This window comes from Neltuma alba, unplaced genomic scaffold, assembly GCF_004799145.2.
Source record: "Neltuma alba isolate B1F8T4 unplaced genomic scaffold, ASM479914v2 tig00011814_pilon, whole genome shotgun sequence".
In the NCBI taxonomy this organism is placed as follows: domain Eukaryota; kingdom Viridiplantae; phylum Streptophyta; class Magnoliopsida; order Fabales; family Fabaceae; genus Neltuma; species Neltuma alba.
In genome coordinates this window covers 116,211-132,776 of record NW_021636429.1, presented here as the reverse complement: position 1 = coordinate 132,776, position 16,566 = coordinate 116,211, and the positions used below count along the sequence as shown (strand labels likewise).

At 35.6% G+C, this 16,566-nt stretch overlaps 3 protein-coding genes across 3 annotated transcripts; 1 reads left to right on the top strand and 2 right to left on the bottom strand.

Moving 5' to 3' along the window:
• Nucleotides 1–1,960: 1,960 nt before the first annotated feature.
• LOC114718146 (cation/H(+) antiporter 15-like) lies at nucleotides 1,961–4,752 on the bottom strand. The gene is made up of 3 exons (XM_028903407.1): nucleotides 4,522–4,752; nucleotides 3,441–4,439; nucleotides 1,961–3,148 (listed from the first exon to the last, which is right to left on the bottom strand). The coding sequence occupies exons 1-3, from the start codon at nucleotides 4,750–4,752 to the stop codon at nucleotides 1,961–1,963; spliced, it is 2,418 nt and encodes an 805-aa protein (XP_028759240.1).
• A 2,084-nt stretch (nucleotides 4,753–6,836) lies between these two features.
• Nucleotides 6,837–10,022, top strand: LOC114718163 (SAL1 phosphatase). The gene is made up of 8 exons (XM_028903429.1): nucleotides 6,837–7,026; nucleotides 7,500–7,575; nucleotides 7,847–7,920; nucleotides 8,000–8,205; nucleotides 8,352–8,559; nucleotides 8,639–8,737; nucleotides 8,835–8,988; nucleotides 9,511–10,022. Exons 1-8 carry the CDS (start codon nucleotides 6,961–6,963, stop codon nucleotides 9,672–9,674), a joined length of 1,047 nt encoding a protein of 348 aa, XP_028759262.1. The 5' UTR covers nucleotides 6,837–6,960; the 3' UTR covers nucleotides 9,675–10,022.
• A 737-nt stretch (nucleotides 10,023–10,759) lies between these two features.
• LOC114718162 (pentatricopeptide repeat-containing protein At1g79490, mitochondrial-like) lies at nucleotides 10,760–13,785 on the bottom strand. The gene has a single exon (XM_028903428.1). The coding sequence runs from the start codon at nucleotides 13,404–13,406 to the stop codon at nucleotides 10,911–10,913; it is 2,496 nt and encodes an 831-aa protein (XP_028759261.1). The 5' UTR covers nucleotides 13,407–13,785; the 3' UTR covers nucleotides 10,760–10,910.
• Nucleotides 13,786–16,566: the final 2,781 nt, after the last annotated feature.

Here is a 16,566-nt window from a genome sequence, read left to right as displayed (position 1 = left end):
ATTATTATATGTAAGATTATGTTGATGGTCATGAATTTTTAGTTTGTCTTTGTCGGAGCAGATTTATGAAAGATCAGGTCTATCTAATGACTAATATTATCGGCTGTCATCATGACACATTTTTCAACTTGAACTTCGAAAATGATACTCTTCCGGTTAAATATAAGACATTTATATAGTGTATATAAAGGTCTTATATTTAAAATCAGAGGAGTATCATTTTCTTTTTTTAGGCTGTAAGTATCTTTGACTAGTATAAAATCAAAATACTAATTATATAAGGGGTGTTTAGATTTTCTGCAAATAGAGGTAAATTCATTCACATATTTACATCGTATATTATAAAATCACTTATAAAATCATGATTTGGTTTCTATTCAAACACCTCTGTATTATATTTCTTTTCTTGGGTTCGAGGGTAAATGGGAGATTCCTTAACTAGCCTTATCACATGTAGGCCTGCTTAAAATCACGTTGTTTTAATTAATACAATAAATATTATGGCCCAAAGATATCTAATAAATTAAATTTTTACTTAAAACACTTATATGTATATATATTTATATATAAGTAGATGTATTTTTTTTGACGGACTTGGCAATAGAGGATCGAAAAGTCAAACTATACAATTTTTTTGGGCTCAGAAATGAACTTCCCATGAAGCTATTTTAAAAAAAGGGGGGAAAAAAAAGGCACTGCAAAGACGGCATAATTTTTCAACATTTCGCCACAAAAAAGCCTCGCCTTCTGTAATTAATTTCTTGATTTATTCTCATTGATTGAAAATCATATTCTATGCCGCCGTACGTGGGGGTCAACTAAGGTGTAAAAGCAATTCGGTTTATAATTTCTTAATTCAGAACAACTCAATCCTAATAATTTTTTGACTTTAATACAACTTAATTTTTATAATTTAGTACCAACTTAATAAACTCCAACAAGTTTTTTTTATTTGCCAACTACACTAAGTTGTACATACTGAATTGAAGTTTATGAACTATTTATTATTCTTTATTCCTATATAGTCCATATACCTTTTTCTAATTAAACCAAAAAAGTCAATTCTATATAATTTTTTTGTTATATGATAAATAATACATAAAAAATTCAATATCATGATTTGATTGGAAGCAATTATATTTATATAAATATTTTTAATACAAATATTTTGAGTTTATATTGCTGCCTTTAAGTAATATACTTATTGCCTTTAAAGTGTGTGTTTTAATTTTTTTTTTAATGTATTGGTCAAAACTGCCAATTCACCTTGCTAGTTTACAATAATAATTAACTATTCAAAAATTAGTTTCTCTAACTTGTATGTAGTTTAATAATTATGAAATAATTTTCTTTTAGGGATTAGGATTAGGACTAGGATTATTATAAACTCTTACTAGGTCCAATATCATAATTTAAAAAGACGATCATGAAAAATTAAAAAAAATATAATTCGAAATATTTTTTAAATGATTAGTTTTCACAAAATTTAAATAGAAGAAAATTCCGTCATAGGGATCAATTGTGACTTTCAACATTTTTAATGGAAAATAATTAAGGTCAAATCAAAATCTGATATACAACATTTATTTTCTTTACCTATTTTTCTGTTTGACTAAAATTAAAAATAAATAATTATCTCAAAAGAGAAAAGTTCCAACATTTTTAACATATCAAAATTAAAATTTTCTATGTAACATATACATCCTCTTCTCTTTATCTATGTTTTGGTTTGACTTAATTAATCTCTGATGATCTCGAAAGAAAAAGTTTCAAAATTAATATCTCTATTCCTTCCCATGATTAACTTGCAACAAGAGTTACTAGGAGGGAGAGAAAAAGGTCATTATATGTACGCACACAGTGAGGCGAGGAACCATTAATTAATTGAATTAGTAATAATCAAAGGCTATTATTCTTTCATTATGGTATGTCTTCCAAAATGTTTCTGCATAATCTGGCGTTAATCACTGGCATTACTCTCGCCTTCTTCTATTACGTATTGCTGCATCACCAAAACTGAAGCCGTTGTTCCAAAATCAGACGAAGCTAATAAGTCTCCTATGGCGCCTAACTCTGGATACTCGCTCCAATCTATTAGCCCATCTGTTAATGGAGAAACCCCTTGATCTCTCCCCACTATCAGCAGATTAAACCCGTTCTTCATCGCCCCTAACGCTGAAACTGTCTCTTCTCCATTGTTCACAACTTTCTCCACATAAACCACTGATTCCATGTTTCCGGTTTTCTTTCTGAAATAACTCATGTACTCTTCGTTCTTCTCTTTCTCCTTCCCACTGTGTATGTTTAACTCGTCCTCATCGTCGGACGGTGGTTTTATGATGGTGGCGGGGCCGGCGATGAAGTGGGTCACCGTGAGAAAAGTCCCGGGCTGCTTTGACATCCACAGAGCGTAAGCTAGGGCTTCTCTGTCATGTGGCCCCCCAAAGAACAAGACGGCGACGTGAAGAAAAGCGCAAGCTAAATGGTTTGAGCTTAATCTGGAGGAAGAATTGAAGCCCCTGTCGACGAGGATTCCTATGGAGCAAGGAGAATGTTCCAGAAGCTTCTGGTTCACCATTCTCAAGGCTGGGTTGGTCTCTTCCATTTCTCCATCTACGGCTTGTTGTTTGTGGAAAGGGATGAGGATGACGCAAGCCCCTTTGTCTTCTGCCAAACTGCATATATCTTGATGCATTGTGGAGTATGGGGACGCCGCTGTCAAATAATTGATGGATACGTTGTCGATATTTTCCTCAAAGTTCTCAAAGGAATTGACGATGTGGTCGGACTCTGGTGTTCCACTGACGCCGACGTGGCGGTGGCCGGACTCACTAGTGGCCCAGACAGCGAGCATGGCGGAGATCCGACCGGTGAGTTCGACGAGGTGGAGGGCGTGGATAGAGAGAGGAGATTTCTTGGTGGGATGGGAAGCTTCAAGAAGGTTGAGCATTGACGGAACATTTCTGGGATTGTGAACACATACCATGAACTTTCGTTCTGCGTCATGTCTTAAACCCAGGATTGTTCTCTTCTTGATAGGAATGAACCTCCTTGTCGGCTTATAAGTTACTGTAACAAAGGGTGCAATAAGACCTGTCATCACCACAGTAGCAATCACCACCATCGCAAATGATTCATCCCCCATCACCTGCATATATACAACACACAGACGGATAACAAAGATTAAGATAATTAAATACTCCTCTTGTTCTAAATATAGGACCCTTTTTGTAATGTAAATTACACTATAAAAGGAGTCTTATATTTATAGTGTAAATTACACTATAAAAGGAGTCTTATATTGGTCCTAAATATAGAACCCTTTTTGTAGTGTAAATTACACTATAAAAAGAGTCTTATATTTAGGACTGGAAGGAATATTACAGATACAACCTAAGATGGTTGGAACTAATAGCTAGGTCTAAGGTTTGTGCATGTACCTTTAGCTCCTTTGCGATGTTAAGCACAGTGATTTCGATGACGCCTTTAGTGTTCATGAGAAGGCCAAGAATGACACCATCACGAGCTGGAATGTGGAAGAAGAGAGAAACAAGGACGGTACCCAAGACTTTGCCGGCACAAGCGAGAGGAATAACCAGTAAGCAACCAGCCCATTTGGTGATTCCATGGATTGCTGTGATGTTAGTCTTAAGGCCACTAATGGCGAAATACAGAGGCAAAAGGAGGCCTGACACAAAGTCCTCAAGCTTCTCTATAATTGTAACTCCGATAGTTCCACTTGGAATTGCTAAACCATAGAGATAAGCTCCTAAAATGGCATGTGTCCCCATCGCATCTGTGATGAAGCTTGAAACCATAACACCAGTCACAATCACACATATCTGGGAGTCAGTGAAGGATTCTACATCTAGGGTTCCACTTAAGAACCATGACATTGCTGGTCTGACAACGTAGAAACACATAACAACGTAAGCCATGCTTGAGAGGATCACCCAGAGGCAAGCCCATGGGTTACTAGCTTTGTTGGATCCGGCGAGGGCAATGGCAAGAACAAGGAGGATCCAGGCACAAACATCATTTATAAGGGCAGTTGATTGGGCAAGCCGCCCTAGGTCGGTGTTGAGAAGCTTAAAGTCGGCGAGGATCAGGGCAAGCACCGGGAAGGCGGTGGCGGAGAGGGCAACACCAAGGAAGAGAATGTTGGTTCCATGGTTCATAATTGGGTTATGGTTGTGGAAGAAGAAGAAGCACGCCCCAACAATGAAGGGCAAGACCATGCCAGAAATAGCAATAAATAAGGCCTTTTTTCCAGTGCGTTCTATGGCTGAAATGTCCATCTCTAGGCCGACTAAGAAAAGGAGATAAGTTAAGCCTACGTTGGCCATTGTTTCTACTATCAACACACTGCTTAGAGGGAATATCGCTTTTCCAAATGTCTCATTTTGTTCAAGAAACGAGGGACCTAGTAGCAATCCACCCTGCAGATTCAAAATCATGAAGAGATCATTTGCATGTGTCTGCTGAGAGGAACTGTGAAATATAAATATGCAGAAACCATGCCAAGATTTCTGCAACAACACGAGGTTGGCGAAAAGGTTTGAGGAGGAAGACGAAGAGACGAGTGGCGGCAATAACTAGAATTAATTGGACGACGAAAAGAGGGAGGGTGTAGTTCAAAGGATTATCTCCTCTCCAAACACTAAATGTTGTGATCATTGCTGGTAGATAGCAAACTATTGCATCATCCGACGCATTTTCTCCTGAGATTGTTTCATTCGTCCTGTTCATCATCTTCTTCTTCTTCTTGATCGATCTTTATTAAATTATATTTCTTCAAAATCCTTGAACTTGTTCTTCAGATTGCGCTTCTCATTGCAATTTTACCTCGCTCCTCTCTACGTACTCATCATAATTTCCTCACGATGCAGTTGCAATTACCGTCGCCATTGCCACCTGCAATTTAAGGTTTTTGTCATAAAATAACTAAGTTCTTGGTTGTCATCCTAGTCATTATCCTGGTCTTCATCACCATCTTGAAGAAGGGTTTGAGCTGGGGTTTTCTTTGCTCGTGCCTTGTTGGAATGACGAACAAAGACGAGGGAGACAGCTTGGATTCCAAAAAGGAGATATGGCTTACCTGCCATGATTATTATACCCCGGGGGGGGGGACAAAGTTTTTCTATTTTTATAATAAAAAAACTCATTTATATCATTGATAAATAGTACTCCTCCGGTCTTAATTATAAGACCTAATTGACTTATTTGGAGAGATTAAGGAAGTAAGTTAAGTTGGTTATTTATAATAAATAAGTGTTGTCATTCCTAAAATATTCTTGCTAATTAAGTATATTGGCTAAAACTATCATTATTAGAAGGATTATCTTGGAAAAAAATGCATAAATATAAGAGACAAAATGGATTGGGTCCTATAATTAGGACCAAATAAAAAGTCAAATTGGGTCTTATAATAAGGACCGGAGGAGTAGTTCATAATTGCTTGCCAAACACCTCGTTACAGCTACTGTTTCAACTTTAGGGTAGGCAAGGCATGACGATGAACATACATGTGCATCACATCATCCTAATAATAAGGGTAAATGACAAATGAGTGCCCTTAATAGTAAAAATAATGACATTTAATAATCTCCAATCCAATAAATAACAATTAAGGACCTTATGCTTAAAACACGGCAGAAGCCAAAAGTTTAATTAGCAAGAATCATGAGTTGAGTTGCAAATATACTCCTCCGGTCCTTATTATAAAACCCAATTTGACTTTTTATTTGGTCCTAATTATAAGACCCAATCCATTTTATCTCTTATATTTATGCATTTTTTTCCAAGATAATCCTTCTAATAATGATAGTTTTAGCCAATATACTTAATTAGCAAGGATATTTTAGGAATGACAACACTTATTTATTATAAATAACCAACTTAACTTACTTCCTTAATTTCCTCAAATAAGTCAATTGGGTCTTATAATTAGGACCGGAGGAGTAATTAAGCTTCCACTTGGCTTTCATCTAAACTTCTAGATATTAAAGCCAACTAATATAAACATTCGAAAATGAGATTTCTTATATAATTTGCAATTGAGTTTTTGCCATTTATATAGAACTAAGCTTTTGATTTTTAGAAGTCGCTCTATATGATGTCGCCTTTTTTTTTTGGGCCATACGCTGTATATATGTCTCCAATTAATTAATACGAACATTAAGCATATACTTTTCTTTTATAAAAAGAAAATTATTATAGGATTTTGGTTCGTAATTGTCTTTTATTGAATAAGGGATTCTTATTAGAAAATGTTTAAGAAACTTAAAAAAATTAATTTGAAATAAGAACTTTTAAGTTGTAAACATAAAATTTGAGTTATAAATTTTAAAGTTTCAGCAGAGGTTCTCAGCTAATTAATTGTCATTCCTAATTAGCATTATAGTCCAAGTATTTATAAAAAAAATAAACTTATTTTATGAAACATTTTAGTTGAGATTAATTTTTAATAATTTGAATTTATTTTAATTTGTCATTTAATATTTGATAATAAATTTCTATTAAGTCTAAACTATTTAAATTTAATTTAATGATTGAGATGCAAAGCAATGAAAAATTTTGAACTATTTAGCCAGTAGAATTGGGCGTGGAGAAAATAGGCCTCCATCGTTTCGAAATAGATAAGAAACACATGGAAAGGAAAAAGGAAGGTAGACACGGAAAGAACAATCGAAAAGTAGATAACAATTGAGAGGAAAAGGCGAATGAGCGTCCAGCGTAATGTACGGAGGGGGGCTGTGTGAGCAAATAATTGAAAAGAAGGCATTCGATTATTATTATTATTAGGTTAAATTTAGAAAAATGGCCTTGTGCAGTTTGAGTGCGCTCAACTTGAGAACTCATTACTGCAGCGGCGAGGCCAAATTCAAAAGACCTATCAATTTCTCTCGTTTCGCAGTAAGGTTCAGTTCTTCTCCTTCACAAGGGGTTATTGCATCTTCGATGGCTTACGAGAAGGAGCTCGCCGCTGCTAAGAAAGCAGCCACTCTTGCTGCTCGCCTCTGCCAGGCATTCTTCCATTCTCTTCCTCATTCATATTCTGTTCATCATTCGAATTAAAACTGGGGATCGAAACTTGGGAGCCCACCCAAAAAGAAATTGGAAATTTGGATGCTTTAATGGCAATTTTGAACATGATTGAGAATCTGAAATCATTTTCGCTTAAAATTGCTTAATTTAGATGTAATTTTACACTTTGGATTCTTAGATTGAATGTGAAAGTGGCGACATAGTAATTGAAACTGGTTCTGCTTGATATGATCCTCAATATCTGCTAGTTAGTTAGTGAAGGGATAGGTTAAGAGTGGGTCAAACTGGCAGCATATTGATACGGATGGGAGACAGCCGGTAAAACAATCTAAATTCATAATGAGATTGATTTGAAGTATTGAAGTTCTTTTCTTTCTCAGTATCCCTTCTCCTCTCTTTCTCTCTGTCTCTCTCTTGCTGTTCTCATTGCTACTTTTGATGGTTTTGTCCAGAAAGTGCAAAAGGCTCTGCTGCAATCTGATGTCCATTCGAAATCAGATAAGAGTCCCGTTACCGTGGCTGATTATGGTAAGTTGAATTACGTATATCGTACTGCTGTCTAACCATAACCTTTAATATTGATCCTAAAATGAATTTTTTCCTTATAATCGTTTATGTGGCTGAGCTAATCTAATATAATACAAAAATTTCAACAAACCGCATTATTCATAAGCCAAGAATAGGGAAGCTTATTTTTCGAACTCTTTGTAGCTGTTTGCCATTTTGATTGCTTGTGACCTGCTACACTCTTTCCATCAATGAATTATAGCAAATTTCAAATTTACTTTTTATTTTTCAGGGTCACAAGCCTTGGTTAGCTTTGTACTTGAGAGAGAACTTCCTGCTGAACCATTTTCACTAGTAGCTGAGGAGGTGAATTTCTAAGCTCTCCTTGAACATGGAGATTCTTCTTTTTCTATTCTTGAATATGAAATTCAGTCTTAAAATCTAGGATTCTGGGGATCTTCGAGAGGAGAGTGGTCAAGAAACACTGAAGCGCATTACAGAACTTGTGAATGATACTTTAGCAAGTGAAGGATTAGATGGTTTTTCTACTTTAACAGCAGAAGATATTACTAGAGCCATTGACAATGGTAAGTCTGAAGGAGGTTCTAATGGTCGGCACTGGGTTTTGGACCCCATAGATGGCACTAAAGGGTAAGTATCCTCAAAACTAAATTGAGGTGAACACTTTCTTTCTTGTTGCTGTTCTGTAATGCCATTTTATTTAATTTTCACGGTTACAGTTCTGTTATTGTGCTTATGACCACCAAGTAGCTCATGCTTGTATGATGACATTGTAGGTTTCTTCGGGGAGACCAATATGCTATAGCATTAGCTTTGTTGCATGAAGGGAAAGTCGTATTGGGAGTCTTGGCTTGTCCAAATCTTCCGCTGGCGTCTATTGGTAATAATCAGCAGCATTCTGGTAATGAAGTTGGTTGTCTTTTCTTTGCCACAGTTGGCGAGGGTGCATATATGCAGACTCTGGATGGTTCCTCAAAAACTAGGGTTCGTGCTTATAGAATGATACTATTGACATGTCATTAATTATGGTGCTGAGATTAAGTATCTTGCTATCATTATCCAGGTGCATGTCAGTGCAACTGAGAATCCAGAAGAAGCGTCATTTTTTGAATCTGTTGAAGCTGCACACTCCTCTCATGACTTGTCAAAGTCTATTGCGGAAGTAATGTCGTTCATATAATCTACCATGCCCTTTTTTCCCCTTCTATCAGCCGTTATCTTCTGATATTCCTACAATGCCATGATTAATTCATGAACAGAAACTTGGCGTCAAGGTGCCACCAGTTAGAATTGACAGCCAAGCAAAATATGGAGCACTGTCAAGAGGAGATGGGACTATATATTTGCGTTTTCCTCACAAGGGATACCGTGAAAAGATATGGGATCATGCTGCTGGCTGCATTGTTGTGACTGGTGTGTAAATTTTATAATCCTTTCCTTTCATCTTATAGTCGTCCTTAGTTCGTCTGTGCGCGTGTGCTCTCCATAAGGTAGAAATTTGAGTCATTCAATCATCCCTAGATCAGGCCAAAAAAATAAAATAAAATAAAATTGAAGAAATAATGTCTAGAAGGTTGAATGTGTTGGTCAGTATGTTGCTACATCCAGTTTCCTGAATATGTTCCTCATAAGACTTGAGCCTTACGATAACTGGAATTATTTAGTACTTAGGCTTCAAAAAGTAACATGCTCGTTTGATATTAACTCTCTTGCCATCTTCGGATTGCTTGACAAAATGATTAGCATGCCTCGAATTTATTATATTCATATGCTAACTTGGCCAGTTACAAATGGTTGGAGGCTAAAGTTGAAAGTGTCATAACAATCTAGGACCAAGTTGTTAATTTAATTCAGTCTATTCAAAAGGTTTGATGGTTGATCCTGCGTATATTATTTCGCGTGTGCATGATTAATTTGACTATTGAACATGTGTAGAGGCTGGAGGTATTGCCACGGATGCTGCAGGAAATCCTCTGGACTTTTCAAAAGGAAGGTATCTCGATGTTGCCTCCGGCATTATTGTCACAAACCAGAAACTGATGCCCCAGCTTCTCAGAGCAGTGAAAGAATCCCTCAACGAGAAAGCATCATCCCTGTAATTTCCATTAATAAAGGATGATTCTATTTCTGAGCTTGCCGGCTCTGTTGTCATACCCACTCTCTGACAATTTTCAACTCATCTCTCTGCTCCTTTGCAAGGTTGTTGTGAAGCTAAAAATTAGAATGCTTCGATATACCCACCCACCAAAATGGTGATAACTGGTGTGAGCTTTCGGAGCTGGCTCGAGGGGAATTATTATTAATGATGTGTTGATATTGATAAGTGGGTCTCCTCCAAATTACCAGTTTGTCTTCCTTTTACGAATGAGAAATTAGAGGGATACCTAGCTCTTTTGTCAATGTGCATTGCATTTATCTTGCGGATAACTTACCAATGTTCAATTGAAGCCTCCACTGCTTCGCATAAGTTTATCCAAATAATACTTCTTATAGGATCTGATAGTCAATACATTGAGAACTTGGCGAAAGCTTTCTCCGAAAAATAATAGCACAAGAATATGCAACTGAAAAGAAAATACTACTTCCGTTCTAATTATAAGAACTAATTGATTAATTTGATAAAATTAAGAAAATAAATTTAGTTATTTGTAATAAATAAGTGTTGTCCTTTTTAAAATATCCTTACTAATTAAGTGTGTTAGCTAAAATTATAATTATTAAAATGACTATTTTGGAAAAAATTATATAAATAAGTGAATTAGAATTTTATATTTAGAACTAAAATGAAAATCAAACGAGATTTTATATTACATTCGAGAGGTAGTAGCATTAAAGAATATGTGTTGGCATTATAACTACGGAAGCTCTAGAAATTTCAGATGCTGAATGGTCTATTAATTTTGAGGGCACTTTCTTAGTTTTCTTTTTCAATTTGACTTGCTTGGAAGCAATGCTCAATGCAAATGTGCCGAGATTCCTCTGAACATAATATTCCAAAACAAGTTTTTCTTGTTCCGGAAGTCCTCGAAAATCATTTATTTTTCCAGAAAACGGAATATGTTGAGTACATAGAATCAGGTCAAGAGTTCACCGATGAAAATAGTCAGAAAATACATGAAACAAAACAGGCAGTTGAAAAATCACAAAATGCTGAAACAGATATTATACTTGTAAAGAAGCGATATCGATTAAAGCATCTTTATTTCAGAACTATAAATTTCACTGTTGTACATGATAAAATATAAGGAAAGTGCGAAAATACCGCCCCACTGAATAATCGTCAACTTACAGTTCCACCTCACACGCCTGGAACTCATTTTAGATACAAAGACTCTTCACATGGCCTTACTTGACATGAGAGGCTTAGGAGGCGATAATGATCTAACTTCAGGTGCAGAACTGGGGAAAAGTATGTTCAGTTTGTGCAACAGGATATCAGCCCTTGATGGAATCTCGTTCAGAAGAAACTGCTGAACAATCGGTTTCTTAAACCACTCCATAACTGAGTCTCCTGGGGCTCTCAGAACCACTTTACTGACCTCAAATGGAGACTCCACTGAGCTCAACATCTGCGCCACCACGATCTTTAAAGTTGGTCCTGTCACTAATTTTATACGTCTAGGAACAATACCATAATATAGCATGCGCTTTCTGAATCTATGAAGAGTGTGCACCACCGCCACAAGAGCAGCACCAACTGACAAGTTTCTAACATCAAGGGACCATGCAATGTGCTGATCAAAAACTATAGCCTTTGGGAATAGTTTATTCTCATATGCAACCTTCCAAACACATCGAGCTCGATTTATCTGCCCCATAAGAACTAGGTAATTGAGAAGAACATTGACAAAGTACCTTGCAGCACCTTCCTCCAATTCATAATCAATACCTTGAAAGAATTCCCTCACAAAAGATAACACTGGCTGTTTCCTTTGTTCAGGGCCTGTGAAGAGTCCGCACATAAATGCATGTGCCTTATGTTTAGTTGTGCTAAGGATGGACATCAAATGCCGCTCACTCTGTTCTTCTTGACACCTTACAAGGTGGGCTAAAATGGACGTGTAAAGTACCAAATCAACTTTCGCAGCAGAGTTAACATAAGTTTCAAGAAGAGGCTTGGCAGACTCATATAAGCCATTTTTCATGCAAGACTCAAACAACTGCCTAATTATAAAATTATTCGTTCTAATCCCTGATGAACCCATGAAACGCAGCCATCTCAAAGCAACATCAGCTGAACCTTCCTTAATATAAACCATCAAAACATCACTAGCTGTCACATCAACAGAATATCCCATGGCCTTCATCTCAAGTAAGATTTTGGCAGCCACATCCACCAGCTTCTTATTCGCCAGTAGGGTCAAGAGAGCAGTATAAGTGCTCAGACCTGGCCTCAGACCCGCATCAGTCATTGAATTGTACAGCTTCATGGCATGATCTACTTGTCCAGATGAAGCATGCATTTCTAAGAGACAAGAATAAGTAGATGGAGTGGGTAGAAATCCAGCCTTTTCCATATCTGAAAAGGCAGACATAGCAATGTCAAGCTTCCCTGATTTCGCATGCGCCTCAATAATCATTGTATACAAGCCAAAATTAGGCCTGAATCCTGCATTCTTCATCTCATCCCAAATCCTAAGACCAGTTTCTAGCTTCCCAGACTTCACATAAGATTCAATTAAGGAAACATATACAGTTGGAGGTGGTCTATACCTAAAACTTTGCATCTCCATGTAAACCTTCATTGCACCATCCAATCTCCCAGCTTTCCCCATTGAATCAACAAGAGAAGCAAAGACATTTAAACCTGGCCGAAAATTTCTTTCTTTCATTTCTTGGAAAAGCTTGAAAGCAGCATCAAGACGACCTGATTTTGCCAAGTTTGGGATCATCAGCTCATAAGTCGCTCCATCCAATGAGCAATTGGCTGATGCCATGCTCTCATATATCTCAAACGCTTTATAAGGCAACCCCTTATTCAGAAAGAGCGTGATGAGGGAATTATATGTCTCGGTATCAATTTTATAACCCATGTCTTTCATTTTCTTAAAGCAACAAAATGAGACCTCCAATTTCTCAGCTTTAGCCAAGTGCTGAATTACCCGATTATAAGCCCCAAATGTAGAGACTCTGCTATTACTACAATCACTAACCATTTCATCAAATAATGACTGAATCCCATCAAAATCTCTACGTTGGTTCAAACCATCAAACAGAAGAACATAACATGCATCATTAGGTGAATACCAAGATTGCCGCCTAGCCCATCTAAACAAACTTAAACATGCATCACTATCACCGATAATCTTTAAAGCTTGGGTAATGTGAGTCATGTTCGGTGTAAACTGAAGCTTGTCCAACTGATTCTCCAACTCTGGTCCCCATTTCCACCTCTTAATAACCTCAACTAGTTTTGCCACTGCTACGGCATTTGCAAAGGGCTTCTTAACCTCCCCAATCATTACATGGTCATCAAGCCCTGGCTCCACCGACCTTACTCCTTTACCCTGGTAAATAACATTACCTGACTCATCTAAATAATCTATCTCCTCGGTCCACTCCCCAGGCCCATGGTCACCGTTCCTCCCATGACAGTAATTTCTATTGAAAAAATGCAGTCCCACTAGATTAAAATCTCTACAAGTAGCAGGGTTTCTCCAAAAGCCATTGTTGTTTTGAGCATAAAATCCGGGAACAATCAGTATGAATCTCGTTGAGGAGCTGAAAAGCCTTAGCCTTTCTGAACTAACAGGATTAAAGGGAGAGGAAAAACGAAGGCTTTTGGTAAGTTTATGGAAATTCCCAGAAACTAAATTCCAACGATAGATCATTGAATATTTATAAAGACGGTGACAAGAAGGCTAGTAGGAATCAGGGCAATACCTAGCGATGATAGTGTAGAGACGTTAACAATGTAACTAACTCAGCTGTAAAAAGGAAGTTTACCTACCTTGCAACACGGATTGGATGTAAGGATCAATTAACCTGATTTTGTCTTTTCTTCTCCGTTTTCTTCTTATCACACAAAATGAGATATTGTGAGCTAAAATCTATGAGTAGTGATGAAAATCACCTCCTAGTACTTCGTCGCTCTTCAAGCTCCCTTAAATCATGAAACGTCGCTTGGGGTTTTCACGAGAAGAAGACATCCCTCTTCGCTTCCCTTCTCTGTTTACTGTTCCCAATCCCCCTGCCGTTTTCCCCTCAGAACGCCCAAAAAAAAAACTCACTTTTTTATTCCATCTCTGGGCCTTTGCACATGAATGTACTAATTATGGATACGATGCCGGAACAAGACCAGCGTCGGTCGGTTCTATAAATGGTGGCAGCGGGCGAGGACGTAACGAGCGATTATAATCCTTTCTTTCTGGGTGGGCGTCATTAGCAGAGTCACAGTCCAGTTACGCGGGCTTACTCCGTTCTCAACCAGACGAAGGAGATATGGATTTAATTCAGGCGGGTAAGGGCTTTGGCTGGACTTTGTCACTGTGTTCTCTCCTGGTCCGCTCGGAGGCGAAGACTGGCACAGCTCAAGTTATCAGCCCAATCAATTGCGTGCAAGAAACCCTAGGGAGAAAAAATCCGATGAGGGATGGGCAACTTGCCGTAAGCCTAAAAAGTTGAGTTTGTAATATTAAATAGTCATAAAATTATTAGAAACGTAATTTGATTTTTTAATAAAATTTTTATTCAAAAAATATATCAGGTAAAAAATTAACAGAAGAATAAATATAACATAATTTAAAGTATAAAAATATTTATAAAAGTAATATAATATGTAACTATTGTTAAGATTCAAAATTATATTTTGAGAATGAGAATCAGAGTTTTGAGAATAAATTATTAGCGATTGCTTTTAGAATTAAGATAAGAAATTGCAATACACACACACACATTTATTTAGCGATCAATTTAAGAAGAAATTATGTCCATCAAATATTTGGCTGATTAAATTTTCAAGAGAGGTGGACAAAAAATTTAAAAATAAAAGAATAATATTACATGTATTGAAATTTGTAACGTTAGCTGCTAATACTAAATCGTTTCATTCTAAGTAAGTTGTAATTTTCACAAAACTGGCTATAAATCACGAACACTTATGTTGTAAATTTCACATGATTAGTTATATAAATGATTAATAATAATAATATATGATGTAAAATTAAGTTCTAAGCTAACTTATCTTCCACTCTTCCATTATTTAAAATCCAATTAATACTATAAGTCAGTGAAATTTACAAGTCCATTTCGTACCATTGATGATGAAAATTTTGGGGAATTGGCATAATTTACAACTCAGTTATTAGGTTATAAATTTCAGGAGATTAGATGTGTTCCAATAATAGTCAGAGTAGTATGGTAGAGATAGTTAGTTTTTCAAAACTTATACTCAAAAATATTCTAAAAAATTACTCCTCTGATCCTAAATATAAGATCCTTATACACATTAATATAAGGGTTTTATATTTAGAATCGGAGGAGTACTATACAAAGTTGGTTTAGGAATAAAAATGGAGAATATAATTAAACTCTTAATTTAAGTTATATTTTGAATCAAAAGTAGCTTGTAACCTGCTTAAAACTGGAAAAAAAAAAAAAGGACAGAGAGAGAAGGAAATTACAAGAAGGGAGATATCGACACATGTCCCTCAAATGATTTATTCCTTCGTTTGAGGTTTTAAGGTTTACCATTTTATCACAAATTTTCCCCATAAAATATCCCATAATCAGTCTCTGAAGAAATGCACTGAGAGAGGGAAGATTGAAGAAAGTAACTATTAGAAACAAAACCTCCTTTTACACAGACACACACACATGCACACTTCTCCCATCTCACCTGGTTGCTTTTTATAAAATCCATCAACTACTTTATGCAGATTAAAAAAAATTTAATTAACAATTTGTCAAAACTTTTAAAATTTTAAATTTGACATCAATAAAATTAAAACCCATTAACCAGTATTTAATGCTTTTGACGCAAGGCCTTATACATATTAAGAATATCAGAAAAGAGGAATCTTATTAAAAAAAAAAAAAGGAGAGGGAGTGTATATATCTAGATATTCCGCACAAAGATACCGAATAACTTGGAAAAATATTCTAAATCCATCTCATCTCATTAATCAATAACAGTATATACAAAGTATAATACCCATAAACTCAGGAACAGCGAAGAACTGCCCAAATAACATAACCTGGGCGTAAAACATTATATTTGGTATTAATTTATAAGTTAGATGGATCAGTTTGGATAAAAAGATAAATAAACAAGAGAAAATAAAAAAAAGCCTAAGTGAAGGTTTTTAACAAATTCAAATTAAGGAATATACTTTTAACGAATTTCAAATCAGGCCATGAGGCCTAATTTAGAGTTTCTAAATATTATTAAATAACTAAAATGCTTCTCTTCAATTAAAAAGAAAAATTGATTATTTTACTCCTTTTCAGTAATCTCTCATCTCTGATGATTATTTTTTAGAACTAAAAAACACAAGTGGTATTATAGGGTTTAAAATTTGTATGTATAATAATGTATAAGTAAGCCAAAAAAAATCTCAATAAAACGTTTCAAATTACAATATAAATAGCTTTGAAATAAATATTTTTTATTTTCTGTTTGTCGATATTCATTTTAAGATCACAGAATATTTTAATTTGATGAAATATTTAATATTATACTCTTATATTTTACGTTAGTTTTATTTACTTAAGTAAACATTGGGTTCACATAATAAAAAATATTTTTAGTTTATTCTGTTCTGAAATATCATTTATATCAATTAAAAATATTTTTTAAACAGAATATTTTTCTTTGAATATTTATTTAAGGGGTACTTATATTTTAATTTAAAGTGTTTGATTAAAATATTTTTGAAGATTTTAGTTATATATATAAAAATTTTAAACACTACCATAAAAATTATGTATGTGTTTTTTAGTCTCAAAAAATAATCATGACATATGAGAGAGACCACTTAGAAGGGGGAAAAT